Source organism: Scomber scombrus, chromosome 14 (assembly GCF_963691925.1).
Source record: "Scomber scombrus chromosome 14, fScoSco1.1, whole genome shotgun sequence".
In the NCBI taxonomy this organism is placed as follows: domain Eukaryota; kingdom Metazoa; phylum Chordata; class Actinopteri; order Scombriformes; family Scombridae; genus Scomber; species Scomber scombrus.
Genome location: NC_084983.1, coordinates 13,115,765 through 13,143,419, shown reverse-complemented (window position 1 = coordinate 13,143,419; position 27,655 = coordinate 13,115,765). Strand labels below are relative to the sequence as shown.

General features: G+C 39.1%; 2 protein-coding genes across 3 annotated transcripts; both read right to left on the bottom strand.

Moving 5' to 3' along the window:
- Positions 1–52: 52 nt before the first annotated feature.
- arhgap42a (Rho GTPase activating protein 42a) lies at positions 53–16,224 on the bottom strand. 2 transcript variants are annotated; one of them, XM_062432494.1, is made up of 24 exons: positions 15,662–16,224; positions 12,163–12,258; positions 11,999–12,060; positions 9,121–9,192; positions 8,122–8,223; positions 7,911–8,021; positions 7,209–7,313; positions 6,395–6,524; positions 6,177–6,277; positions 5,751–5,860; positions 5,555–5,633; positions 5,394–5,433; positions 5,247–5,309; positions 5,064–5,138; positions 4,856–4,940; positions 4,713–4,771; positions 4,421–4,526; positions 3,776–3,935; positions 3,540–3,690; positions 1,996–2,721; positions 1,725–1,884; positions 1,231–1,302; positions 1,061–1,140; positions 53–751 (listed from the first exon to the last, which is right to left on the bottom strand). In XM_062432494.1, the coding sequence occupies exons 1-24, from the start codon at positions 15,813–15,815 to the stop codon at positions 663–665; spliced, it is 2,988 nt and encodes a 995-aa protein (XP_062288478.1). In that variant the 5' UTR covers positions 15,816–16,224; the 3' UTR covers positions 53–662. The 2 variants fall into 2 exon arrangements, with proteins under 2 accessions (XP_062288478.1, XP_062288479.1); XM_062432495.1 differs by having other exon boundaries at positions 2,011–2,721.
- Positions 16,225–24,852: 8,628 nt separating this feature from the next.
- thy1 (Thy-1 cell surface antigen) lies at positions 24,853–25,670 on the bottom strand. Its single transcript, XM_062432630.1, has 3 exons — positions 25,640–25,670; positions 25,103–25,432; positions 24,853–24,959 (listed from the first exon to the last, which is right to left on the bottom strand). The coding sequence occupies exons 1-3, from the start codon at positions 25,668–25,670 to the stop codon at positions 24,853–24,855; spliced, it is 468 nt and encodes a 155-aa protein (XP_062288614.1).
- Positions 25,671–27,655: the final 1,985 nt, after the last annotated feature.

Genomic DNA, 27,655 nt, shown 5'->3' with positions numbered 1-27,655 from the left:
CATAGAATAAAAAACAAATAATACATAGAAAGAAGGGAATCCACAAAGGCAGTAAAGTAAGTAAGTAAAGTACTCTTTATACTCTTTATTTAGTCATGAGGAGAACTGACAGAGACGGCAGCAGAAAGGTGTTTTGGCAGGATTCAGTCTTACACCACCTGTTCATACTGCTCCAGACACAAACGTCTGAACACTGTACACATAGTTATAACACTAATAAGATCATATAAATTACCAAGCTCAATAGAAAAATGCAGTTTCAATGTACCTTGTTGTGGATAAACCACGAGCAGACACATTTCATGTATCTACAGCACTCTCACAGTCGCAGCAAGAACACAAACAGTACAGAGGAGCTCATAACGTTGATTAGGTAGAACTGTCACATATTAAAACATGACGACAGACGAGATATTAACATCTACTGCTTTACATGCTGGTTAATGACACATAAGATAAAGTAGTCAGATATAAATACAGTATACAGTCATTCATATCCAGCCACAGTAGTCAGACATACTGCTCAGTGATAACAGTGACATGATAAATATATTACATCTTTGATCAGCAGCACAGAGTATTACTGTATGCAATGTTAGGTCCCTAAAATCTATGTTAGATCTTTGTGTTATTCAGTGATGTGATGACGTCATCGCGGTTTCTCAGGTGTACGTGACGTAGTTTTCAGGTATGAGGCCTGTCTTGCCATTGTATGTCGCCTGAAGCCAACCTGGCTCCACAGACGGGTGAACTGCAGACACAAACAACTCGAGTCAACTCAGCAAGTCAAGACAAGGATCCTCAAACACCAAACACACCTCCTGCATTTTATCCTATATAATGTCTACACCCGTAATCCTACCTGGATTTGGAAGTTTCTATACACAGATTTTAGACTAAGAAGAATTTTCTGCTGGTTATGTGCGATTTTTTTCTCTCCACAGAACATGTAGAAAGATTAAGATTAGGATTATGTGAATATAAATCAGAAAACAAACTTCACTAAGTAGTTTCCTGAACATCAAAGATCCATCAGGAAATAAAACAGTGGCTTTCTTACCGTTTGAGAACAGCGCCCCCTGTGGAAAACTGAGCTCATGGCTGTGCTCTGCCTCACAGGAATACAGAGCTTTTGCTTCCCTGAGCAAAAAAGAAAGAAAAGTAGTTGGTGAAACAGAAAGACGATTTCATTTATCAGTATGTTGTTTTTCATATCTGAAATCTTCTCACCTTCCTGAGGAACAAATATCTAAGGCTGAGGAGAAAACTGAACTCTCGCGCTGTGGTGCTCTGACTGATAATCTGTAACACACAAACAGTACACATAAACAAAATGATAACCTTCAGTATGTAGCTCAGAGTGAGTTTGTTTCGGACAGATTCTGTTTTTTTCTTTGATCAATCAGAGACAAATAATCATTTCTGGAACCACACCAATGATGGCTGAGATGTTAAAAAACTCATAAAATTAGTCAACATGAGATAAAATTATCCTTTTGATGTTGAGGCAGTCAATATAATTCACAGGGACAAATGATTTGTTTGAATTTTCATGTGAACAGAACTTGAGTTTAAAAACTGGACCTTTTTTCTTATATTGTAAACTGATTTTTAAAATGACTTTTAAGCTACCTACATTTGTTAAAATTCCAGCAGAACGGCACCAGTGATGATAAAAGTTGTGCCATTCAGTATTGTGGTATAAAATCATTTTACAGACTTACATTGATCCTGGCCTCTGGTAACCGTTGCTTGATGTTGCTGCAGAGAGTTTCGGGGTCTGATCGGAGCCACAGCGCATGTGTGAAGGTTTACGTAGGTGTGTTGCCTCGTGTTGGTCAAGCGACATGAGACTCTGTACCGATCCGTGACAGCTTTTGTAATCTGAGACAGAACAAAAGAAATCAAAGCTGAACATGAGCAGAGGAGTGACTGACACGTTTCATATCCCACAGATTTATCTAACAAACTTCTGATATATTCACATTGATTTACCACAGAAGCACGCACCCTCCGAGATGTGCAGGGAGGTGAGAGAGGAGGATGTGGAAAGGTGGTAGGGAAACAGGGAGGAGGAAGAGGAAGAGGATGAGGAGGCAGTCCTGTAAGAAGTTCTGTGCTGCCGAGAAGGGGAGGTAGAGTCTGTCGCTCTGGTTTCTGTGACAGTGGAGGAGGCGCAGGATGCGTTTCTTTGATCCACTGAATGAGTGCTCTTCAGAGAAGAAACAGATGACATTCTCTGAACCGGTCGACCCACCCTGCCCTCCTCGTTGGAGGAGGGCAGGGTGAAAACGATTGACGAGGAGGCTCTTGAGGCAGACCTGGACTCCTTCACAGATGACAAGGAGGCCGTTGAGTTTCCTTTGACAGACAGACTACTCTCTGCTGCAGAGAGTAAAGAGGATGTGGAAGAGGACACGGAGGAGGTCTTCTGGGCCGGGGTGAGCTGGGAGGAAGTCCAGGAAGAGGAGGGCGGCAGCCGAGGGGAGGCGGCGCTGACTGTTGGGCGATTTTGATCCTTCCCGTTTGAGGAAATGTGGGACGGGGAGCAGGAGGAAACTTCAGGTGGAGACGGCTGCGCTGTGGAGGACGAGCTGGGCTCTGCAGCAGGAGAGGAAGGTGGTGAGGTCTGAGACAATCCGTTTTTCTCAGACGAGTGTGAGGACAGAGACTCCTGGCTGCCCATCGGAGTTGTGCTGGAGCTGCTGCTGAATGTGTCACCTGGAAGGAAGAAAAGAAACAAGTCACTCAATTAAGAGACTAATGCTCCGAGATTAGATTGTTTAAAGGGCTATTCCACTGCTTTAACTAAAAATACATTCACAATAAATGATGCCTGTTTTTTACTCCTTCCTGTTGGTGCATTCAGGTGCTTTTGGGAATCTCTGACATGTGTAATTTAAGAGTTGATTAGCTGAAAAGCTTTACTCAGCACTTCAAATAAGAGGTGCATAACTGCACCGGGTCTTCCTCTCCCAGTTTGGTGTGGAGAATGTTGACTGGCCTGCAAAGAAACCTGATTGCATCCAGCCTCAACTGGACTTTGAGCTAAGCCTTATCGTCCAACATTATTGTCCAACCTCCCTGAAGCTCCTATAGCTGAATGGGAGCAAAATGTGGTGGAAAGCCTTCCCAAAAGAGTTACAGCTACATATTAATGCTCGTGGTTTTGGGATGAGATGTTTAATAATTACATGAGAGTATTATGCGTGTCCATTTGGATATGAGCCCACTGATGTTACAGCCGTTTAGTTTATTATCATTAAACTATGAAAAACACGTGATTTCTGTCTTCGTCATGAACACAATAAAGATAAAATGTTACAACATCTCATCACATGTGCTGCTGTGCAACACCTGAAGTGCTTTGCTGTGAATGTTTCTCTTTATCTGACTGTGACCATAAATTAAAGATAGGAGCACTTGCTGTTTAGTGTTGTGTGTTCTGTATGTGATGAATTCAAATGTATTAACAGGGAGACAGCGTTGGGATTTGAGTTCACTAAGGTAAAGAAAGTGTATATTAAAGGAAGTCTCACTGTCGTTGTCTGCGAGGCAGAGAGCTGGAGGGTAGAGGCGCGGCTTCCTCTTTCCAGATGACAGACAGATGGCTTTGTTCCTCCGAGGAGTCGACCGAGAGGATGGAGCCGGAGGTAACGGCAGTGAAAGGTCTGGGGCTTCACCAAAGATCTGACAGGAACATGTAGTACATGTGTGTTAGCTGTGTTTGTGTGTGTGTGTGAGGTGTGTGTGTGTGTGTGTTTGTAGAGCACACCTTCTGACGGTTTTCGATGATAATCTCCACGACAATGTTCTGAAACTTGATGTTCATCATGGCGGCCACTGTCTCTTCCTGTGACCTCATCAACGTTGGGCCAAAGATCATCCCCAGGTTGGACACGGTCATCATGTTCTGGTCACTGTGAGAGGAGACCCTGCACACACACACACACACACAAACACACACACACACACACACACACACACACACACACACACACACACACACACACACACACACACACACACACACACACACACACACACACACACACAATGTTTTCATGAGGTTTGTGCTTCTCCATTTAATCAAGCAAATAACCTTAAAATTTCTAAATGAATATGAAGAGTTTTTATGGTATGATTTTGACCTTTCTTTAAATTATGTACATAAGCACAGACTAGATTAGGTGTTTCACAAATAGAAGTCCTGTAAAGATGCATCATTACGTGTTGCTCTACAACTCAGCCAACAAGAAACATAACACAGGAAATAGGAAGACTAGAAAAAAGTAGAATGTAAAAATATGACTGTTTAAGGCAATTATATTTCTTTTTAGACAAATAAGCTCTAAAAGTCAAACAGACATTTACACGGAACAGATCAGTACAAGTAGAGTATGTGTTAATATGTTCATACTTGAGGAGGTGATTGGTTAAGAGGTCCAGCATTGTTCTGTTTTTCTCTGGTAGTTTGTGAACAAGAGCATGAATCGCTCTCACTCGATGCTTCTGGTCATCGTACTCTGTGAAGATGAAGAGATGTGACTCAGTGGTGAAAGTTGATGTGCTTCTGTTTACACCAATGAAATCATCCATGTTTTCAACGAAGTGAGGCAGTATAATATAAACACTGTTGAAGTATTACAGATCACCTCTATCACACTCTACATATCTAGTTGTGTTTGGAAAGAGGCAGCAGAGGATCTTACTTGCAGCCTTGATGTATTCTTTATGCAGTCTGTAGGTCAGGAGTGGCTCTGCCAGACACCTGCATGCACATTAGAAATCATAAACTCATAATTCATGAGCAGTGTTATTCAATAAAGCTGCTGTTTAATATACTGTATGTTACCTGAAGTAATTCTTGAGGCCGCTGGTGATGGTCTTGTTGTCCCAGGCGTCTGCATCCAGCTGCGTGTCAGAGGGTGCAGTGGACGCTACGGGAGAGTAAAGGCTTAATGATTCATCTGTAGCGACAGATTTCAAATTACAGTCTACTGATTGTGCTTCTCCATACAGGAGGTGACATCATACACAGGAGACAACAAGGGGTTTCTTACCAAACACACTCGTCATCAACCGCTGCACTTTGGAGTTAACTCCTCCAATCCTGTACAGTCCCAGCGTGGTGATGCCTTCATGCACACACAGACATGTTTCACTGATAAATCAACACTGTTGATACAGTGCTTACAAGCATTTTATTTTCTCACAATCATACACATTTTAAGAAGTAGGGATACCTCTCGTTTCAACCACCTCAATGCACTTCCTCACAAAGTTGAAGCCTGCCTCATTGAGAAATGCTGAAAAACAAACAGTACATTTCTGATGAAAGAGGAAATATTAACACTGTAGATGTTATGGATGGAATAAATCAGGATACTTACTCTCCTCCTTTTTGCTGAGTAATGAGGGGAGTGTGTAGATCTGAGGAAAAAAAGATTTAAAAAAGTAAGTAAACATTATTTTTCATTATTGTGTTTATATAATAAAGTCTTGTACATGTTTTCCTAATGATATTATTGGTTAATGGTGGATATAATCATACAGGTTCTTTTCCATCCATGGCCTCCATCCACAGGCGCCGGTTGGCCTCAGAAAGTGCTTGCAGGGTGATGACGCCATGCCTGCAGAGAAAAAAGGGATCATGTTAGCCAAGACCGACCCAACAGTCACTACATTTGAATTTATTTATTCCAAAAACGTGCCTATGCTACGAAAAAAGCCTCTCAATCATCTCTCACCTTTCCACCACCTCGATGTCGAAGCAGAAGCGTTTGTCGATGGAATCAGTCTTTCTTCTGACACACGAGCGCAGCTTGAACATCTCCGGTGTCCCATTCACAACACCGTTCTGTAAACAGTCAGATATGATTGCACCACACACTCAATATGACATATTTATGTTAGAAGTCATGTAAATATTCATAATGAACACAAAAAACCCTGAAATCTCTTAAAGTTTCTCAGCACTACGTGTTTCATATCTTCCATGCAGTCACTGGTTTTCCATTTATTTCAGTATGTTTTTAAAATAAGTGACACTAGCTTGAGGTTGATGATCCATGTTGCCTTTACTTTTTTGACATATTATTTTAACCACATTAATACAGATGAGAGCAAACAATCCAATATGGCAGTTGTCAGATATTTCTGTGCAACTGGCTCACCTGTCTGCTGGCTGGTCTGGCCTCTGTGTAGCTCATGGTGAACATCTTGGAGCTTTTTTCGTATGTACAGTAGTATCTGGTCCACACACTGCCCAGTGGACCTAAAATACATGATACAGATGCCAGTTTTACGTAGGTCTTATTGCGTAACTGTGGTGTTTGATTTTGTACAACTTGAGTGAGAAGAAGAGAAAAAGAGGAAATTTTGTGTCTCTCACGTTTCTCCTGTATGTACAGATATCCCTCCATTGTGAAGCAGCCAGGGGCTTTGAAGTCCTCTTCTGCGGATCGGATCCTCTTCATCAGTCTCTCAACCTCCACACGTGTACTTTCAAAGTTGTTGCGAGCCTTCATAAAATACATAGACATGGTTACTTAGTTCAGATGTGTAAATTACAATAAGACCAAATGTAAATCTTTTTTTGTGATGATGCTTGTCTGAGTCTTTATTTGTTAATCCAAGAAGTGCATACATTTCTCTTAAGCATTTAAAAAGTGTCTTATTTTAACAAACAAGTAAATCCTTGAGATTGCAGCAGAGGATTTCACTTTATAGGGAGGTGACGCTGCATTTTAATTTTACATAAAGAAAGAAACAAACTGAGATGACACTGCTCAGTCAGTGCTCACTGAAGTGCTGAAGTTTATTTATTTTTTATTATATTTTTTTATTTTATCTATCTCTGTTACTGACATGATGGCAAAATGTATAACTTGTGTTTCTGTTGAAAACCAATAAAAATGTGTTACAAAAAAAAAAAGCGGAGCCAATGACCGGCAAAATTACAATTTCTTCTAGACTTAACTTTTTTAAACTATGGCTGAAAATAATTTACACAGTGTATTTCAACATGTTTGGAGTGTTACGTGTGTGGGGTTTCCACACTCAGACAGGTTGTGTCAGAGATGCATCCCTAAAATGACTTTCTATAAATGGCTGCTAAGAGGCAGACAAAACCTTACCAGCTAGTAACAGATATTATTCACATGTAATATCAGGCTCAAATTTGCTTGAAGTAGACATATACTTACATTCTGCAGGTTAAACTGAAGCTGCTGCTTGTAGGGTTCAAACTCACTGGCCAGCTCGTAGCCCTCGTGGTAGAACGTCAACAAGCCCTGCAGGAAGGCTAATAACTGAACAACAGAGGAGAGAGAAATCCGCAGGAAAAATATTAGCAAAGGGCTTGGGTGTGCAGAGTATAATGAGAGGATTACAAAAGAATGATTGTCAGTCATCTGCTCAATCAATCACAATAACCCCATAAAGAGAAAAATCCCTGAAACTCTGCTTGTTATTTGGTTTGCTGTTCTTGTTTACTTTACAACAAAGAGTTTCCCTCTCTGTGAGGCAGAAGATATCTCCATACAGGAAGTGCCGCTCCAGCAACAGGAAGTGGGCTTTACTGATATCTATCATTAAAACATTTTTATCATCAGAATACAGTGTGTGTAATGTTTGTTTTTCAGGACCTGGCTGAGCTGTCTTTTCATGATCATATCTGTACAAATTTATTTCACAAGCAGCGCAGAATTGACTAATTTTCCTGTGATGAAACCTTGTCTGCTGGTGGCTCTGATTTCACCAGCAGACAAGGTTTCACCATATTTCTCCAAAACACACAATAGGCAGACAGGCTGACACTCATGTTGTGTGTTTTATTACAAATTTGATTTGTGTGAAATTTAACATACAAATATGACAATTAAAGAGTGTACAGTATGTGAACTCACTGGCTCCACAAATTCAAACTTCTTTCTCTCCTGCACCTGTTGGATCTTGAAGACATACTGCAGCGATGCATCATAAAACACCTGTCGGTCTTTACTCATCTGTGAATCAGCCTGCAATGAAAACAGCCACGACAGACACATGGTATGTTACCTAACACTTCTGGGGGAAAACAATTGGTGTGTGGATTTATCAGGAATCGGGGCAGTTTACCTCGTTTAGCTGTGATTCCTTCTTTTTGGAGGAAAGGCTGAGGTGTTTATCTAGAACAGAGTAGTACCTTTCCGTCTCCTTGTCAAACTGTTTCTTTCCCTCCTGAGGAAGACAGTGATGTAAAGATGGCATTAGCATTAACAATAAGGAAAGACAAACTTATCTATATTTACACCTAATAATACAGATGTTTAGTAACTTTTCCCCCCCATCAAATCTACAGTGAGATCTCTGCACCCTGCAAATAATTTAACAAGTAAAACAAAAAGTTCAATGGGATTTTAAGACTAAAATTCCAGTTTCCACAAAGCTATGACATTTGGGAGCGCAGTGGGAGCATTAATAATCTCAATAAGGAGACATGGCCAAATATTTGAGTTCCTTTTCCAAAACAGCTGCAGCTCCTAACTGCACATGTCCAGCCACTGTTCTGTGCCGCTCACACACTGCTGCAACATTCAACAGGCTGCCTGCGTTCATCTCAATCATTACTGACAAACAAGCTCTGATTTCACTTTCAGGATTAGTTTAAGATGGGACCACTTCCTTTTCTTTTAACACTGCATACCACACAACACTGTTATCTCTACTTCTTTTTCTTTCTAGGGAGAGCCAAGAGTAAAAAAAAAAGGAGATAAACTGAATTATAAGACTTGAGACAGCTGCTGAAACCAGACACCAGACTCACTTTGTGTTTACACTGCCTCACTGAGTTCAACTGTCTTGCTCAGTCTGTGACGCGCTCTCTGTCCTCCCCCTCAGCGTCCGTTCCCATGACCTTATTACTGACACTGGACTGTGATCCATCGTTTATCTGAACTAACTGGATTCTCTGGCCACTGACCGAGAGACCCAACAGGACCAGACCTGAGCGTGATGATGAGTCACCACCCACAGCGTTACTAATGGACACGACTTGCTTAATGAACTGTGCTAAACTTGTTAATACCACCCACGGTTCTTTAATGTCAGCTTTTAAGTACCAATCACAGCTTGTACCTTCACAGCTCCAATCTGCTCCTTACGAAACCTCTCGAGTGGTGAGATCAACACGTCATCGGCATTCTGGATCTGAAAGAGGAAAGAAACCACAAGTCAGTGTGTCAAAACACTAAACGCTGAGACCAGGAACAGACATAAGACAACACTATTGTCACTGCTGTTGAAAGTTTAGTGCAGCGCTCCATGAGGGCTGCAGAGGTGACTTCAGAGGTTTTTCAAATCTGATTCTGTGTCAAATTTGTCTTAAACACATTTTTTGACAATTGCTTCGTTTGAGAGCAGCTGTTGACATGAAACCTTTAGATAAAAGGTCAAATTCAATCCCCCAACTTAACTTAACTTCATAAATGTGTCATATCAAAGCGAATCTAAGGCTGAGATCATCTTAATCTGTCTGATGTTGACCTCACTGAGTGCTTTATTTAACCAGGACTGACTTTCAGATAAGACACAGGTGTTGCAAAAAGGATTCAAGCTGAAATGTCTCAACTCATACGTCTTACCTGTCTACATACAGGGACACCTCAGAAGAGCGCTGTCCAAATACCATAGTTACACCAAGCTAACACGTTAGTTTGTTTTTAATGAATGTTTTCCAGTATGAAGTTTTACTTATTATCAATCATTTTTAGTGCAATGGTGCAATATGATCATCTGTATCATTATGGACTTTGCTCCAAATCACAGAAACAAAGATCTAAATGCAACTATTAAACTGAAAATAGAATAAGACTAAACAGTAGCTTTTCTGCCAGGATTAGTTGCAACACTGCAAATTATGTCAGGCTGAGGTAAACCACTTCAGTAAAAATTTGGCAAAGTCTACTATGGGCTCTTGCTTCAGTTGGGTAACTGACAGTTTTGACTTTTCATCTGATTTGACGTGCAAATTTCACCAGAAAACCTCCAAAAAAGGACGGTACAATTATGGTAATACTTCTGCAGCTTTCTGTACAGTATGAAGGAGAAATTTGTAGTTGATGTTGAGACTCAAGTCGAGCAGTGAGACAAGCAGCTATCAGAGCTCTGGTGTTTATATTAAGTCTGGGCCCTCTTTAGTCATGAGTCTATAAATTGCCAGTCTTGGTCATGTCTTGCTTTGTTCTGTCTAGTTGATTTAAGTATTAGGCTCTAAATAGCTTCCTGGTCCCGCATCATGACTTCACTTTCACTTCACTTTAGTGCTGCACCAGTAGCCAAAGAAAGATCTGCTTTCTTTGTATGCTCTTTTTTCAACACATTATCCACAGTTTCCAGGGTGAAACAGGAAACTACGAGACTAAAGGCCATTGTCAAATCTCAATAATAGTCCTTTCAGGTTGAACAGGTAGGTATTTCAAAGGAATCCATTTGCTGGAATTGCCCTTTAACTCAATAATGACGGCATTATTAAAGGTTCAGATGAATCAGCAGCATCGTAGTGGTGCCACTCCAAGTGGAAACGCACACACACACACACACACACACACACACACACACACACACACACACACACACACACACACACACAAGTTTGCGTAGCTATCCTTGTTAGGACATTTCATTGACTTCCATTTGTTGTGGACAGATGAACTCAAACCCCGAACCCTAACCTTAACAAAGACCTCAGAGACGATGTTTTGCCTCATTAGGCTTTGGTCCCATGAGAACTACTGGTCCCAACAAGGTCGGTGTTTATACCGGAAATGGTCCCCAAGAAGTAACAAAAAAGCATGCGCACACACACACACACACACACACACACATTGAACCCTTTTATGGACTTTCCCAGGCACTCAGGGCTCTGCTGCTCACAGTCTCACAGGGGAATTGGCAGAATAGGTTCCACATGGTTCCTCTGTAACCAGACCATGCACACAGCCACAAAGACACACACACACACACTCGCACACAGGCCTATACATGCGGCAGCACACTACACACATACATTGCAGAGGTCTGCCTGCACACAGACTGTGCCAGGCTCCAGTCACTCCCACACAAAGGCCTCCGGTTGATGGAGAGTCTGTAACTCAAAGACGTTTTCTTAAGTCTCCATGGAGCTCACAGTGCTGCTGGCCTGTTTTCCCGACAAATGTGTGAATCAGACTTGCGGGAAAACCAGATTAATACAAGAGTCCGAGGAAGACAGTGTGGTGGATCCAGTGATGGTTTCTGACAAAGACTGTAACTGTAACTACATTCTTTTAGATTAGGTGACATCTGCAATGTTGTACTTCAATATTAAGACAGGAGGCACTTGTTGAGTGCTGCTCAGTCTGCAGAACAAAGAAACTATTGGTTTAGACCTTTGTGGGGAAAAAAATTGTGTTTTAAGACCAATGCTGTCTTTCAAGGCCTGATGCCTGGAGCAGACAGTCCAGTCTTAATAACTCTAACTAACTAACTAACTAACTAACTAACTAACTAACTAACTAACTAACTAACTAACTAACTAACTAACTAACTAACTAACTAACTAACTAACTAACTAACCAACTAACTAACTAACTAACTAACCAACTAAACTCTTTAAACATTTCAATAATAACTAATAATAATAATGAATACAGGGACACTTGTCTGTCTAAGAGTGACATTTTAAAAAATGACAAAACGCGGAAATATAATCTTTAAAGAACAAATTAAATAAAAAACTAAATACCAAAATGCTGAGTGTATCTATTTTATTCTATTTATTCGATGCTTTCTGGGCTAGTTGACTGATCTATAGCACCATACCAACCTTTATCCTTCACTTAAAATGGCCACAACCGACAAAATGTCCTCAATGTTGAAGCTTCCCCTTTTTATTTAGTACAACATAAAAACTGAATTTTGCTTTTCTCTTTCTCCTCTGTCTCCCTCTCTCACAGACCCAAAGGTGTTTTCTTACCAGTCGTTTTCTCTCCTCTTCCATGGTGCTCAAGAGCTGCGAGAACTCCTTTAAGGACTGAGCTGCAAAGGAAAGGACACACTTCAAATCTGTAAACACTGATCACATTCGATATATTTTGTCCGAATATTCTGGATCGTTTTTGTTGTTTGGCATCTTCTCACCGATATTGATCTCATCATCAGTCTCAGCATCCCCGATACACTCAAACTGGAAATCCTGCAGAGACTGTGAGAAGCGCTGGACAGCAAGAGAAAGACCTGAGAGAAAGATAGAGAGAATCACATCAAGCTACACTCATGTACTTATTGCCATCGCTCATTTAGATTAAATAACTTCACTGTTTCCACATTACGCACAAGAATGCTCTCGGCATGCAGACTGCTGTAATAATCCCCATCCCCCATACATGCAGCATAACTTCTGTAATAAAGTATTTATTTTGCTATGAGGCTTATCGAGACACGAGATGTCAAAGTCTGATGTAAACAAACCACCACGCCCTGCCGTAAATCCGTCTGACGGGCTCAGTGTCAGGAGACTGTGTTTACATGTCCGAACAACACTCCAATAATAAAGTTTAATACCACCTTTTTATTGTCTGAGGCGCACACACCCACAACTGTGGGTCTATATGTCAGCCGCAGCATTTTAATCACAGTGTAATAAATCGATGATAAAATCACGTCCTTTTATACCAGACTTCAAAAACAATGTGATCGGGTTCACTGCATCACAGACAAAGACAAACGCAGCATGAGCAACAGAATAATCTTCTGATGGAAACTTATATTCAACTTTATATTTTTATGATTATTTAAAGACACAATATGTAATCCAGATTGATTGGAGAAACGTTTAGTATATACAGAACAAACTATTTATTTGTGTTGTTTGTATTGGGTCTGTTTTTTTTTTCTTTTGTAATCAAAAATGATAAAATATTAGACATAAAAAGTACAGAACTCTTGAACACTAAAATGATTAATGTGAATGTATGTGTAATTACATGGTCAAAATACTGACTGGGTTTATAATTATGAATACATGGTGTGTGTTTAAAATGTCTGCGGATGTACAGCCGTCTACATACTGACTCTGTATATTTAAAAAAGAGTCAGGTCATATTATTAACATTTTTTTAGATCAACAAACATAACATCAACATAACAATTGTGCTGTTTTCCTTCTCCTCTGTTTCATAGACCTCAACCAGGCCAAAAAATATTAACACACTTCAATCACACTGGGTAACATGTTCCTTTGATTTGATTTCAGTCCCTCAGTGCCGCCATAAATACTCAGTGACTGTCCAAATGTGTATCAATCCGCAGCTGAAAATAGTCCCCCAACAAATGCACTATTTACTCCTGTTTGAGTCGTGTTTGCTAAAAACTGAAGTGCACAGCTGTTTTGGTAAAATAGCACTCAGCCTTTTTGAAAAGAAACAGTTTATTCGCAACCCGTCTTTAAATATTTACATCTTCAGAATGAATGAATGGATTAGGGCTACGAGCCACGAATAGACGGAGGTGTGTGTGTGTGTGTGTGTGTGTGTGTGTGTGTGTGTGTGTGTGGGGGGGGGGGTTGTGTTTTCATGGGATTTATTGACAATGAGGAAAGTGTATCTTAATGTCAGCTTTATCCATTAATAATAATAAAAAAAGACTTGTTTATAGTTATGAGATTCCAAATTTATATTACTTGACACATATTTCATGACAGCGTTGCTCTAATTGCACTAAAAAACAACAATATCAGATTAAAGGATACAGCTGCCAATATTTAAAACATTTTTCTTATTGTCAAAAATGAACTCATCCTACTTATCCTACGTGTATCCACAGTCTGATGTGTCCCACTCCTTTGAAGGCCTTTATTGTTGTTAAACTATTACAAACACACACAGTGAGCGACACTGGTGACCTGGGTGACGTGTTTCTTTCCATGGAAGAGAGTGGGCAAGGTAGGTTGTTCCCAAATGCCTCCAAAGACTAATAACAGACATCATATCCTTTAACAAGCGAAAACACCAGATTCTGATAAAAGTCAAATGTCCTGCTGTAATTACTGTATCAAAAAAGGAAATAACATAGACTTTAGTCACAGTGGACCTTTCTGGATTGTCACAGCGTTAATAACGTCTCTGTTCCTTTAAGGCTGTCGTGAGTAAAGTCATCGAGGAAGCATGTCCTGTGTAATTGTAGGGCTCGAATGAATGGAGCCGTCATTTATATTAATTACACCTGCGCTTTTCATCCTATGAGAAGTCAAAAGTGTCTCTACTGCATTGTGTGGATTATTATGCTATAACTATACTGTGAGGTCTCTGGGGATTCCCGTACCCTGCTGAGCACACACACTTATTCATGTTAACCACACAGCGGTCATGTTGTTTCATCCCTGTTGGTGTGTGTGTGTGTGTATGTGTGTGCTGCAGGCTGTGTTCATACTGATGACCAACAACCACAGAAACCACAGGCCACCACACAGTGCAGGTAGGCGTGTCTGGTTTGGACCTGAGGCGATCAAAGGTACTAACAAATGGGAGGAAACTGCTTTTTTATCACATGAGTGTGACAGGCACCATCAGACTGTGCAGCGAGGAATAAACTGAAATAATGGGTGACGCAGTGATGCTCCTCAGCATGGGGAAATAAAGGAACGCCCCTGAAGGCCCTTATCATGTCAGGTGACATCGGGGCTTAATGATTAATCGATTAATTAGGATTAGCTGACTGTTTTGATTAATTGTGTAAGTAATTTATCAATAAAAAATGATAAACATTCACAGTTCTACGGCTAAAATTTGAGGATTTGCTGATTTTCTCTGTTTTACATGGCTGTAAAATTGTTTGTACTGTTAGTCAGACAAAGACTTTGACTCAGGGTGAATATGACAGGCATTTTCCAGTATTTTCTTATGTTCTTAAAACTAAATTATTACTTGTAAAAGTAATAAGCAGACTCAGTTATAATGAAAATAATTGAAAGTTGCAGCCCTGGTTGATTTTATAGAAAAAACTAGTTGGCACACAGTGAGCATGGATTTGTGGATTTGGGGCCTTGGACTTACTGAAGGCCCAGTCTGTGACCACAGATATCTGACTGCAAAGATGACTCACATCAGTAAAATCAAACATAAAGATACATTTGATACTATATTATTAATAAGAAAGCAGCACACTGTATATGATTATTATGTTATGCCTTATCTAATCAAGTGGCATGGGGAAATGACCTCAGAATAAAATCATTACAGTAATGGCCAGGAATAAAAGCAACATTCAGTCTTTAATTCACTCAGATTTACGTTAAAAACTGCACATTTTAATTGCAATTAATCATATAAAACCTGGAAAAGACATGCAAGTGTTCACCTTTCCAGGTAAGATGAGTAAAATAATGAAGTCTAACGATCTTATAAAATCTGGATAATCACCTTCCTAACTGTGTTGCACATGCCATACAAACACTATTAAATATAATAAGCTATTAACTAACTAGGCTGAGTCTATTGTAGGCTGATATCATTACGCTGGCTCTGTCTGGTTTGATGGCCTTGCATTCCCTGCTGTTATCAGGGCAGCAAACTGTGCAACTTCACCCCCACTTTCAGGCCTCCCCCCCAAAAAAACAACTCATTAATTGGCTTGCACTTACTTCTGAGGGCAGATATGAGCATGTTTCCATCCTTGATGAGGTCTTTTATAAACCTGTTGGTGCGCTCCAGCTCTATCTCATGGCAATGCAGCCGCTCTCTGAACTCCGGACTGTCCAGGAAAGAGTCGCTAAACTCCAGCGTCGGTAAACCCATCGGTAAATGAATACACACGTACAATTACAAGAGAACTGCAATAAGAGGTGGTAACTATCCGCGCGGTGAGGTTTTCAACAGGAGACCGGTGTTCACTGTGCTCACAGAAGAAGTTTGCTCTGAGGTTTCTTCCAGATCCTTTTTTTCATGCCTTTCTCACTTTTTCCCCCTTACAACTTCCGGACACTTAAACAACGGCAGAGTCTCTCTCTGCACAGACGGGCTGGATAGTCAAATGTCGAGCTCTACGCCGCTTCTCTTACCTTTCAAGATCAATATATCCAAATATGAGCTCACCATACCTCCCCCAGTGGCTTTTTAGTCGACACAGAAACACCAAAAAGGGAGCACCGGGGTTTAGCTTTGGACGTATGAAAGCTGTCGGTAGACTGCTAGCTGTGTCTCCACACGGCTCCTACTGAAGGCTGGTTACTATGGGGACGGGAGACTCCTGCTGGCTGCTGAAATCAGGGAAAAGTTGGCCAGATACACCATAGTGATAACGCGATTTTAATACTCATACTACTACTCTACTAGGCCACCACCACCACCACCACCACTACTACTACTACTGTACTACTACTAATACTACTAGAACCTACTTACTACTACTACTACTACTCTACTAGGCTACTACTACTACTCTACTAGGCTACTACTACTACTACTACTACTTACTACTACTACTACTACTACTACTACTAGGCTACTACTACTGCTACTACTACTACTACTAGGCTGCTACTACTAGTACTCTACTAGGCTACTACTACTGCTACTACTACTACTACTAGGCTGCTACTACTACTACTCTACTAGGCTACTACTACTACTTTACTAGGCTATTACTACTACTACTACTACTACTACTAGGCTACTACTACTGCTACTACTACTACTACTAAGCTGCTACTACTACTACTCTACTAGGCTACTACTACTACTTTACTAGGCTATTACTACTACTACTACTTACTACTACTACTCTACTAGGCTACTACTACTACCACTACTACTACTACTACTTACTACTACTACTCTACTAGGCTACTACTACTACCACTACTACTACTACTACTTACTACTACTACTCTACTTGGCTACTACTACTACTTCTAGGCTATTACTAGGCAGGATTTGAAAGGGTACTTTGCAATGTCATAGGTTACAGATTATTAGTTAACCTATTTAAAATGTAATAATGTAAATATTTCAATAACTTAATCAAAGTAATGTAATTTATTACTTTTTGATTACTTTACTAATTTTGTAGCAAATGTTTTCAACTGTTACAGTAAGTGCACCTATTAAACCCACCACAATCTAAGTTCTGTTGTTTTTCATGGATACTGCAATGATGTTTATAAGGGTAGATCATTTCTTATAAAGCAAGATGTATCTCTCATTTGAAAATGTATTCACTAGTTCATGTAGATTTTGGAATATAAAATAAAGATGTTTTATGAAAAGAAAGTCAAAAGTCTGGCATGGGCTTAATTGGTACTGTAACACCATTTTAGCTTTGAGTGGCAATGTTGACTGATTTGGGGCGCTGCAAATTCAAACAAGAGAACCAAGAGTTTGATACCTGGACTATTTCCTTAATTAATTTATATGGGGAAAAAGTTGAAGCTGACAATTTTGAAGTTTGAATTATATTTCTTTTAGAAGGTAAACATTTGATGAAAAGGGTCCATGGGGTGAAATAACACAGAATCTCAATAGTGTGCTTCATTAAAGTGGTAAGAGTATACAATATCATACAGATAACTGTCAAAATAAGAAAATATTTAGCCATCAAATGGAAATTGTGTTTGTAAAATGTGTGTGTGTTCTCTTTATTATACCTTTAAGGGATGTTTGGTGCCTAAATTGTGAGTGACAATTGTTTTTTTCAACCATAAGATACAAATCATATCCCTTGATCTTATTATAAACTGCTGTACAGTACTATCTCACACACTCTAGTGAAACTATGCACATAGATATGGTTCATTACTTACCTTCTTTAGCCCGCACCAGATATTCATGACAGTAAATAATAAATGCAAGACAAGCGGGTTTGCAAGTACATTTTTACTTATTTACTTATTTTCACTTATGAACGAAAGAATGCCACAGAATACCTTAAAATGCACTATGTAAAATGATATGTGATTTGCTCACATGTAAGACTCCCTGCTGAAAAGGTACAGGTCAAAACAGGCCCTCTAATGTGAAAGAAATAAAGTTGGGATTTATGCCAGGAGAGCACTGGGAGGCACAGCATTGCTGAGCGCTTGCCAAATGCTCCAGGGAAACTACTGGACAGACAACATGTTTTCCTTTTCTTTTTTTGTCTGTGTGGTGTGTGACTAAACATTATTGCAGCCAAATTTATTTAATGATCACCATACTTGGCAATAGTTATTGCTCCATACATGAACAAAGCAACCAAAACCAACCTGCTTACAGGCACATCGAGCTGTTTGGTCCTCTTCAACAACAGTCTACAACTGAAAGAAAAAACTAGCAAAAAATGTACAAAAGATTTCCTTGTGTCAAATAAATAGCCAACCTAATACATTTCCAACTTTCATCAGCTATATTAGCGTTCACATCTGCAATAAGCATCTGCCCTCACCTTAGGGTGACTTCTTGTAATAGGAGCCAGGGTATTGAGAACCAGTACTAAATTGATAACGGTTTCTGACTGGTCAGTAGCGAAATACTGCTGGACAAACGGTGCTACTATTGGTATTCATGTAATGGTAATTCATTCAAACATAACCAGTAAAGGTGGCGGTAGGGTTAGGGTAGGCAGGCCTAGGTGACAGCCACTGACCAGGTCGAGTCTGAGATAGAGGCAGCAGGAGGGTATAGTCTTTGACTTTTGTTTGTTATATGTCAGACTCTGAGATTATCACAAGTGGTACATTTACAGCTCACATCATATTAATACGATATAGTCTCTGACTTTTGTTTGATATCTAGTGTCGGCAAAAAATGTTGCAGACACTAGATATCACCATATCACCCGCAAAGCTTTTCCGCCATCAACCAATCCATTGTTTGAAGAATATAACATTTTAGACGACCAAGATTTTCTTTGGTTGACTACAGCCCTAATTATCATAAAAATGAGTGTAGTAACTAATTTAGGATACAGCACTGTTTTTTAAGCACTTATAATTTTACTGTTATGTTCATAAATAAATGATTGTTTAATCTTTTCACATTTGTTCATGTCTTATTTTTTGCACCAAATTATGTAGAGTAGCAACAATTAGAGAATCGATAAATATTGGTATTGATGAGTAGTATTGATATTGATACCAATGTCTATAAAATCCTAACGATACCAATCCCTAGTGACAGCAGAGTGGAAAAACATGTTTGTCTGAACAAAACTATTAAAAAGCACATTTGCATGGAGAAAAAACAGGGACAAGCTAACCGTTTATAATTAGCCAGTCTATATTTGCACAGACTAAACAGACAAACAGCAGAGTCAGGTCTTTGCACTCTCAACTATCATCAGTTGTAAGTGATCTTTGACACTGACTTTTATGTAGGTTTATTTATCCTATTTAAATATTCACTCCTGTAAAAACGACGACCCAGAAATACATGAGGTAGGGAATTATTTGTTTTATGTCATGCGTACATCCTGTATTGCTCACCCTAAATATTGCAGCAGAAATGAAACTACCAGCAATCAAAATCTGAAAAATCTGAACATTTTTGAACTATTCATTAAAAAAGTTATGATCAGTATAAACTGACTCCGTTAGAAACAAAACATGAAAGCCACAACTTCTGCTCAAACTTCCCAAAAGCATGTCAAATAAATATTACATGAAGCATACTGTGACATAAATGTCAATAGTGTGTGTGTGTGTGTGTGTGTGTGTGTGTGTGTGTGTGTGTGTGTGTGTGTGTGTGTGTGTGTGAGTTTCAGAATTTGGGCGAGATGTCGCTTCAGAGATCATTTCTGGAGTAAACCACTTGACATTGAGATGAGAGGGCGTTTAGTGTTTTTCATGTGAAAATGTAGATATACAACTCTTCAGTGTTTCTTTTCTGGGGTTTTACACAATGAGTTTATAATAAAACAATCATTACCATTAGAAAGTATGAAGAGAGAGCGATAGTTAGGTAGGCTTTTTTCTTAGCTACACTAAAATATGTGGTTGTTAGCTTTGCTGGTAGCAAAAAATCCCAGTTGGGGAAGCTTGTCACATTCTCTTTGGGGTTGGTTGTCACATGTTGGCATATACATATATAGTGTGATATATCTAGTTCTTTCTTTATTTTAAGATAGCAAAATGACCAGGAACTTTGTCAGGAAGACAAACAAGGGCCAGACTCCTCAAGATTTAATGCTCAGAGCAGTCAGAGAGGTGAAAATGCACAATATTGTTATATAAGGACAAAGAATGCACTTATAGGAATGATTTTTCCTGTGTATGTTCTATTGGTGTAAACACCATGTGTTAGGTTGTTGTATTTCAATGAAACTAAACATTTAAAATATTTTTTTAAGACTGTCTGCATCTTTTATTTTTCTCCATTACAATAACACAGGGACAACCAACCCCATAGTGTGTAATTACCAAAACCATGATGGGGATGGTTGTCACAAGTGCACAAGACATATCTGACAGCCCATATCTTTTGAACAGAATCAGCTGAAGGATAGTAAGACCACTCTACTACTACTTGACACTTTAGGCTTCCATTACAAATTAAAAGGGAATCTATTCAGTATACAGTTTATGAGGAATCCAAAGGAAAGTAAAAAGTGTGACTACCAACCCATGTCTCCCCTACGTCGTCTTCTCCCTCACGGAATAATCCAGAATCTATGAATATACAAATATTGTTCATTTCAAAAGTTTAAGTGATGAACACAATATGTGTCCCAGTTCCCTGAAAAGCCTATTCTCAGTATATGTGCACCGGAGGCTTCAATTTTCCACATTACACTTTGGAAAGTTTCATATTGGAACAGGATTGATTTCCAAACTAGGTGTAATGTCTCAAATGGTGATTGTGGGTACATGCCAGATTTAAAGTGAGCACAGAGAAACTCTCCTTAAGCAGATGAATGTGTCAGCAGTCCTTTAGTGTCGCATTCATCACATACTGTACGTCAATTCTGCAAAATGGAGCTCAAACATCCAACTGAAAGAACCAGAAGAAAAACACATATTTGAAGGGAGTGGGCTTTATTCTTTAATACTTTTTCAACATAGACACAACAAATAAATGTATGTTAAACAGTGAGCATAGACAAAGCAGATACAGGTGCAAAATGCAGCATTTCATACTAAAGATTTAAATAAACTTGGTTTCAGTAACGGTAGTGACTGAATACTGCATGAGTATCAGTGTATCTTAGGCACGTTTCTCCCTTGTCCTCATCTCCTTGTACTTTCTTTCTGTATCTTCTTAGTTTATGGACTTGTGCAAATGATACAACATGATGCATGCATGACATTTGTGACTTTGCACTGATTCTGATGCTTTTAATGAGTTACCCAAATCAAGGGGTTACCTTCCAAAGTTATTGTTCTTAGTACAAGATTCCCTTTTTGTATTCCCTCATTGATAAGTCCCACCCCCTGAGTCAATGAGAAGGCACCAGATGACCTTAAGTCCCCCTTCCAAATGAACTTGAGTAACCCTCGTATCATCCAATCATATTACTACATTTTTCTGTAAATCCTGTCTTCTAAATTAACTTGACTATTCCCACTTAACTTCCATTCAGAAGGGGTGACTTAGCTAGTGATAAAAACGTTGTCATTAGCTAAGGTAAAACATTGCAAAAAGAAAAAAAAAAATCAACATGACCAAGAGAACAGCCAAATCCATAGTGGTTTGTGACATGAGCCATGAAGAATCAGTGGGAATACCTAGGAAACTCGAGATGGCCGTGAGCCACACAATCCTTGGTGATCAGTGAGACCTCTGTGACAAGTATTCAAGATTTAACAGTGACACTTAAGAAACATAGCGTGTATTTGTATTGAGACACCTCTGGCTGCCTCGCTTCATGAGGAATGGATTTTAGAAGCAGGTTGTTAGTGCTTGATTTAGAGGGACCGTAGCAGGTAGCCTTGATGGAGATTTCACACCTGCACACCTGGTGTAACATTCCTATAGAGTCATCTATATATAGAGTCTTCTTTGAATGGAGGAAAAAAACCCAAGACCCAGGCTCTGAGAGTGGGATCCGTCAAAGGATTAGAGGCTGTTACGCCACCTTTAATCAACTCACGGTACAGTTGAATCCCTTTCATAGAAGAACTGGATCTGATAGTTTTGTACTCTTTACTGCCATTCAAGAGAGATTTGAGTTTGAGGCTTGAGGATGTGTTTTTCAACATTTACCAAACCCAGTTTTAACCTTTTACCCTCAAACTCAAACACAGTTTAAAACAAACATAGGTTCATGTTATTAGCACCAGTTTGAATGATTTTCAGTTTGGTCTAAACACTACTGTGAGCCTTGACTTTGGGTATCATGGACCAAAACCATTGCATAGATCACCTCATAAAACACAACAGTTGCAGTGATTTGTTTTTTCTGTTAGGTATCACTAATTATAAGTGATTTGTTCCACCCTTCAAGGATCATGAAATGTGGTGAAAATTTGCAATCCAAAAAAAGGGGGCATTCTTGCATGCTTGACAATGATCCAAAACCATTTTTCCACATTTGGAACAGCACACTCATAATGTGGAGAAAGGTGTGACGATGTGAAATGCTAAACTAAAACGAATGAGGAAAATTTGTAGAAAAAAAAAAAACTTTCCTCAACTACCTTACATTTTGGAAAATACTTGAACATAGGTGTTTCCTAAGACACCCTCATCAGGACAAACCAAATGTAGACTGCATTTCACAAACACTGGATAACATAGCAAGAGAGATGACAGTACAAGAAATTCCATGAACCATTAGACTAGATTTGTATTAGCTGATCTTTATACATTTAAAATTATGTATCATTGTACATTTATGCAAAGCCCTGATGTTCATTTGAAAATGCATCAGTATATTGACAATATTATTATATAAAAAGATGAAAAAGGTGTCATAGTAATATGTCAAATATACCTGGACTAGTCACTTCCCAGCTAATATTGTCAAATTTTCATTTTTAATTTGTAAAGTTTGTTTGTACCAATCACATCATGGAAGAAGCTGTTTGGTGCAGTTTGTCACTTTATTATAATGAGAGGTACTCTAGGTAAAAAAAAGTACACACAGGTTGTAAATGCCTCAAAACTAAACAGTGCTAAATGATTATGTATTATGCAAGCGCTCCTTGATGTAGAATACTATGATGGCATGATTAAGCAACATGATGATTCAAGTCTGTAATGACAACTTGTTTGAGCTGGTGTGTACCTCATTAAATATATTATAAAATTATTAGTTTAACCTGATAATGTGTTGTTTCATTCTCCATCGTTCAACTCTCTGCAAAAATAAAGTATGTGGACACTGAAACACTTTTGGTGGTATGGCGTATCTGTGAGTGCCAGGGTGTCTGATGAATACATTTATATTAAATAAACATTTTATTTTACAGTACAAGTACTTCGAAAACATACATACATGATTTAGCACTCTTTATCAATACAGGGGATAATATAGGTACAGTGACATTATTGATATCATCTGTCAATCATCCCGGAAACAGTTACATGGGAACATTTACGCTGCACAGTTCCACCATTTAAGGATAGTAGTTACAGAGTATAGTCAGTAAGGTGAAAATCATTTGTATCAATCCTTAAACTACTTGCTCAGACAAGATTCTCTGCTTTGCATATTTTTAAACTTTGGCATTTGCTAATGACTGCAGTTCATGCAGTCATTTCCTTCTTCTTTCTGACACTTTCTAGTACAATCCAGTCTGACTCAGTAAAGTGCTACCTTCCACAGGAGATCAAAAGCACCTTCAGTATGGTATAAATAGTAACTGTAAAGATGCATGCCAGATTTCATGCATAGACACATTTAATTAGCTGGTTAGTTTCATTTAGTTGTGTTGATGCTGCTAAATGTCAGTTCAGTTTATTGTCATTATACAGTACATAGTACAGCAGTGCTTGTCAGTGCTATTAAATGATTGTGCTTTGGTTACACGCCACCTACTCAACTATATACATATATAAGTAAAAATCCTTTATTTTATCAGAGAAAACATTTCACCATAAAAAGCATTTTTAATGTAAACTTATAAACTGAACCAGCAGTGTGGATCAAGATCTAGAGCTTTGTCGCAATAGTCGAGGGACTTTATACATTGTCTCCTCTGAGTAGAATAGAAACTTTATTGCTCATGCATGCATCAGTAGTCAGTCAACAACAGTTTTAAAGATTTTGTTTCTCTGCTAATCATTAGATTGAACACTGCCAAAGATATCTTTGTTCCTCAGCTTGGATTGTATCGATGAATACGACACAATCTTCCAGTAGCGCACCTGATTGGCACAAGTACACTCTTTCTAGCCCCATCAGATGGCAGCCATGTGGAGACAGGGAACAGATTATCAGCCTAGACAATAGATGGCCTACCTTTAACGCAGCAGTGACATCACGCCGCATTGTAGTGCAATGCTGCATTACTTCACAACAGCACAAGACTCAAAATCTTTTTTTCTCCATTGAATAAATTCCCTAATATTGCAGAATATAGTATTTCAATTTAATGACTAAGTCAAATTCATGCTCTAACTTGTCACCCTTTGAGGCGAGTCTGTCAAAAATCAGTTGAGATCCAGCAGATCTCTACCGACATTTCAACAGCTTTATACGTGAACGTACTGTAGACTATAGAGTGTATGCAGTAGTATGTGTGCTTACTATTGAGTGCATGATGCAGCGTATGCAAGCCTGTGTCATACCAAATATATACTGTGCTTACATTCTGGTCAACTGCAATATGTGCATACACACAACTTCAGGAGAGTCCACCAGCAGTCACCAGCTCATTATGGGTGCAGTGTTAACTTATGCAGCAGTTTGGCACCTTGTTCACAGCCAGTGAATTTCCAGTAGCATGGGAAGTGTCATCAAGGTCAACAGCAGGCCACTGCAGCTTTGTAACAGGACACTCCAAGCAGTGCAGGGGAGGAGGAGCTCTGCAATAAGAAAACATAATGCAGGTTCAGATTATTTGCATTTAGTTTGGCAGTCACTCAAATATCTCTTTATTTATTTATTTATTTTGCAATAACAAAAGGGTATAAATAGCTCATACTAAATATGGGCAGAAGCAGCTTACTTTTCTCAACCACTGAGGTTTTGATCGCTGTGACGGAGTCTGCCTGGCTTCCTTTGATGTTACAGGTGAAGTTGGATTTGCCATTGGGCAGGTTTTTAAACAGCAGGCGACAGATGTTGCCTGGAAAAAGGCGTGCTTTGGCGCGGTGCTTGAAGGGCACATGCTGCTCCTCGTCTGGGTTGGTGGTGTCAAGGAGTCTTTCGCCCTGTGTGTACTTGCAAAACACTTCTGGCGACTCAGCGGGAACTGCATATTTGCAATCCATCCTGAGGTTGTGCTCATCTATTGAGCAGTAGTTCAACTGAATAACCTTCTGAGCTGATGCAAAGCCTGTGTGCAGTGTAACAAAGACAGATGATCAGATATTTACCAAAACTATTAAAAAACACACTTTATAAACTTTCTGTGAGGTCAATAGTCCCTCAGATATCACTCAATAGTCACTCAGATAAGGTATTCCTAATAAAAGGAAAAAACAGGCTAATATTAGTAAAATATACATTGACATCATGCTGTATAAGTCATAAATGAACTTACCAAAAAGCAAAATTGTAGTAAGGAGTAACATTCTCCCAATTTTCCTGAAAAAAGGGAAAACAGGGTCAGATCAAACTAATATCAGCCAAATACAACAGATGCAGATTGGGGCAGTAAGCATGTTTATGTTGCATTTGTCTTTACATTATTGAAGTTCCACATAAATTAAGCTGACAACGCTGTAAAGAGCAGGCTCAGATTTCAGAAACATGAACAGCTCTGCAGCGCCTATGCCGACCCACAGAGGTTACTGTAGAAAAGTGCCATAATACTGAACACCTGGGAACAATACAGCCTCACTGTTTTACACTGCATAGAGATGAACTGGAAACTTAACTGATCAACTACCAACACTGACGCATTTCTGTGATTAACCTCTCTGGAGAAGACAGGCTGAGTATTTGTCTACTTGTAATCATAAATGCTCAGAGAAAATACATAAAGCAGTTCAGCTATTTTGTTTGCTTGCTTGATGCACTATTTGCTTTAGTGCTGACTCCAGCGTTAAACCAGATATTTCATCCAGAATAAAAGGAGGAAAGAAAAGCATTCTGTAAAACACAGTTCAATATGTACAGATTCATATTGCTCAGATTCAGCATATTATAGTATATGAGTCATTCTCACCTTGTCTGATGCAGTTTGAGCTTCCCTCAGTGCTCTGCAGTGTGATGCCAGGGGTAGATACAGTAGAGGTCGGCTTATAGAAAAAACAGAGGAGAGAGAGGGAGGGGGGACAAAGAGGGAGGGGGAGAAAATGCTGCTCCAATAGAGTTTGGGGACATTTCTCAGTATTGTATAAGGATATGTATTGATTTCCCCCCTCTTACAAGAGGACAGCAGCTCATATGTCAATATACAAACTTCTGGGCCCATATTGAAAGATGAAATTCAAGCTGTTGGATGACCAAGAAAACGGAAATGTTGTAATGAGGCTTTGATTAGCTGAGACACCTCTGCAGCTACATTTCCTCATTCAATAAACTGCATGTCAGCAGATTCTCAGTCAACCATATTCAAAGTAAAGTATTATTATTTAATAGAAAAATTCACATGGAATTTATTATATCAATGTGAAAAAAACAACACATCATATAAACTAAAAAAGGATCATAAAGGAATAATTTGACATTTTGTGAAATACTGGCAGGAGTAGCTACTTCTTGAAAGTGCAGTGACTTCCTGGACTTTTCCACTGGTTGCCTGGCAACATCACAGTGAAAAGACCAGGAATTCACTGCCTCTGTCAAAAAAAAAAGTCCTGCACAAAATGCTCCTCATAAACCACAAGGTTACATTGTTAGACTTTTGGGACACAGTTTTGCACAAATTACACAAACAAGACATACCTTGTTAATTTATAGGCTTTAGAGGTCTTGGTAAGCAGATTTTGTTACCTTTGGAGAGAGCCTAGCTAGCTGTTTTTATGCTAAGCTAAGCTAACTAGCTGCTAGCGGTAGCTTCATACTGAAGATACATTCTCATGTATCTATTTCCCAAGATATTCAAGTACTGTATTCCTTTATCTGCATACCTACATTCTAGCTATATATTGTACCTATATGGCTGTAAAAGTGCCAAAAAATAATACTACTGGGAGGTCAAAGCTGGTGACTGATCCTTTGACTGCTAGGCCAGTGGTAGTAGTAGCCTATTAGTGGTTTGAGGCTTAGCATAGCATTTCTCATCTGCTAACTCACAACCCATTGGACTGGTGAATAACTGATATCTGAGTTTCAGGACTAATATCAAAACAATACTTTATCTCTGTATATACATGTTTTTATTTTCCAAAATAAGCCTAAGTTTTCAGATGTTATGTTGCCAGACAAGAACTTTTCCTAATCAAAATACAGTAAAAACTTATAAAACAAAATTATGATCTAACACAAGCACAATCACTGATCTGTAAAATAAGCATATGAGATTATGAATCTGACTGAACATGCGATGCCACCTTTCCAAGTTTTTGATCCTTTTGGTGCAGCCTACATGTTTTGGTTGGTACCAAAAAGG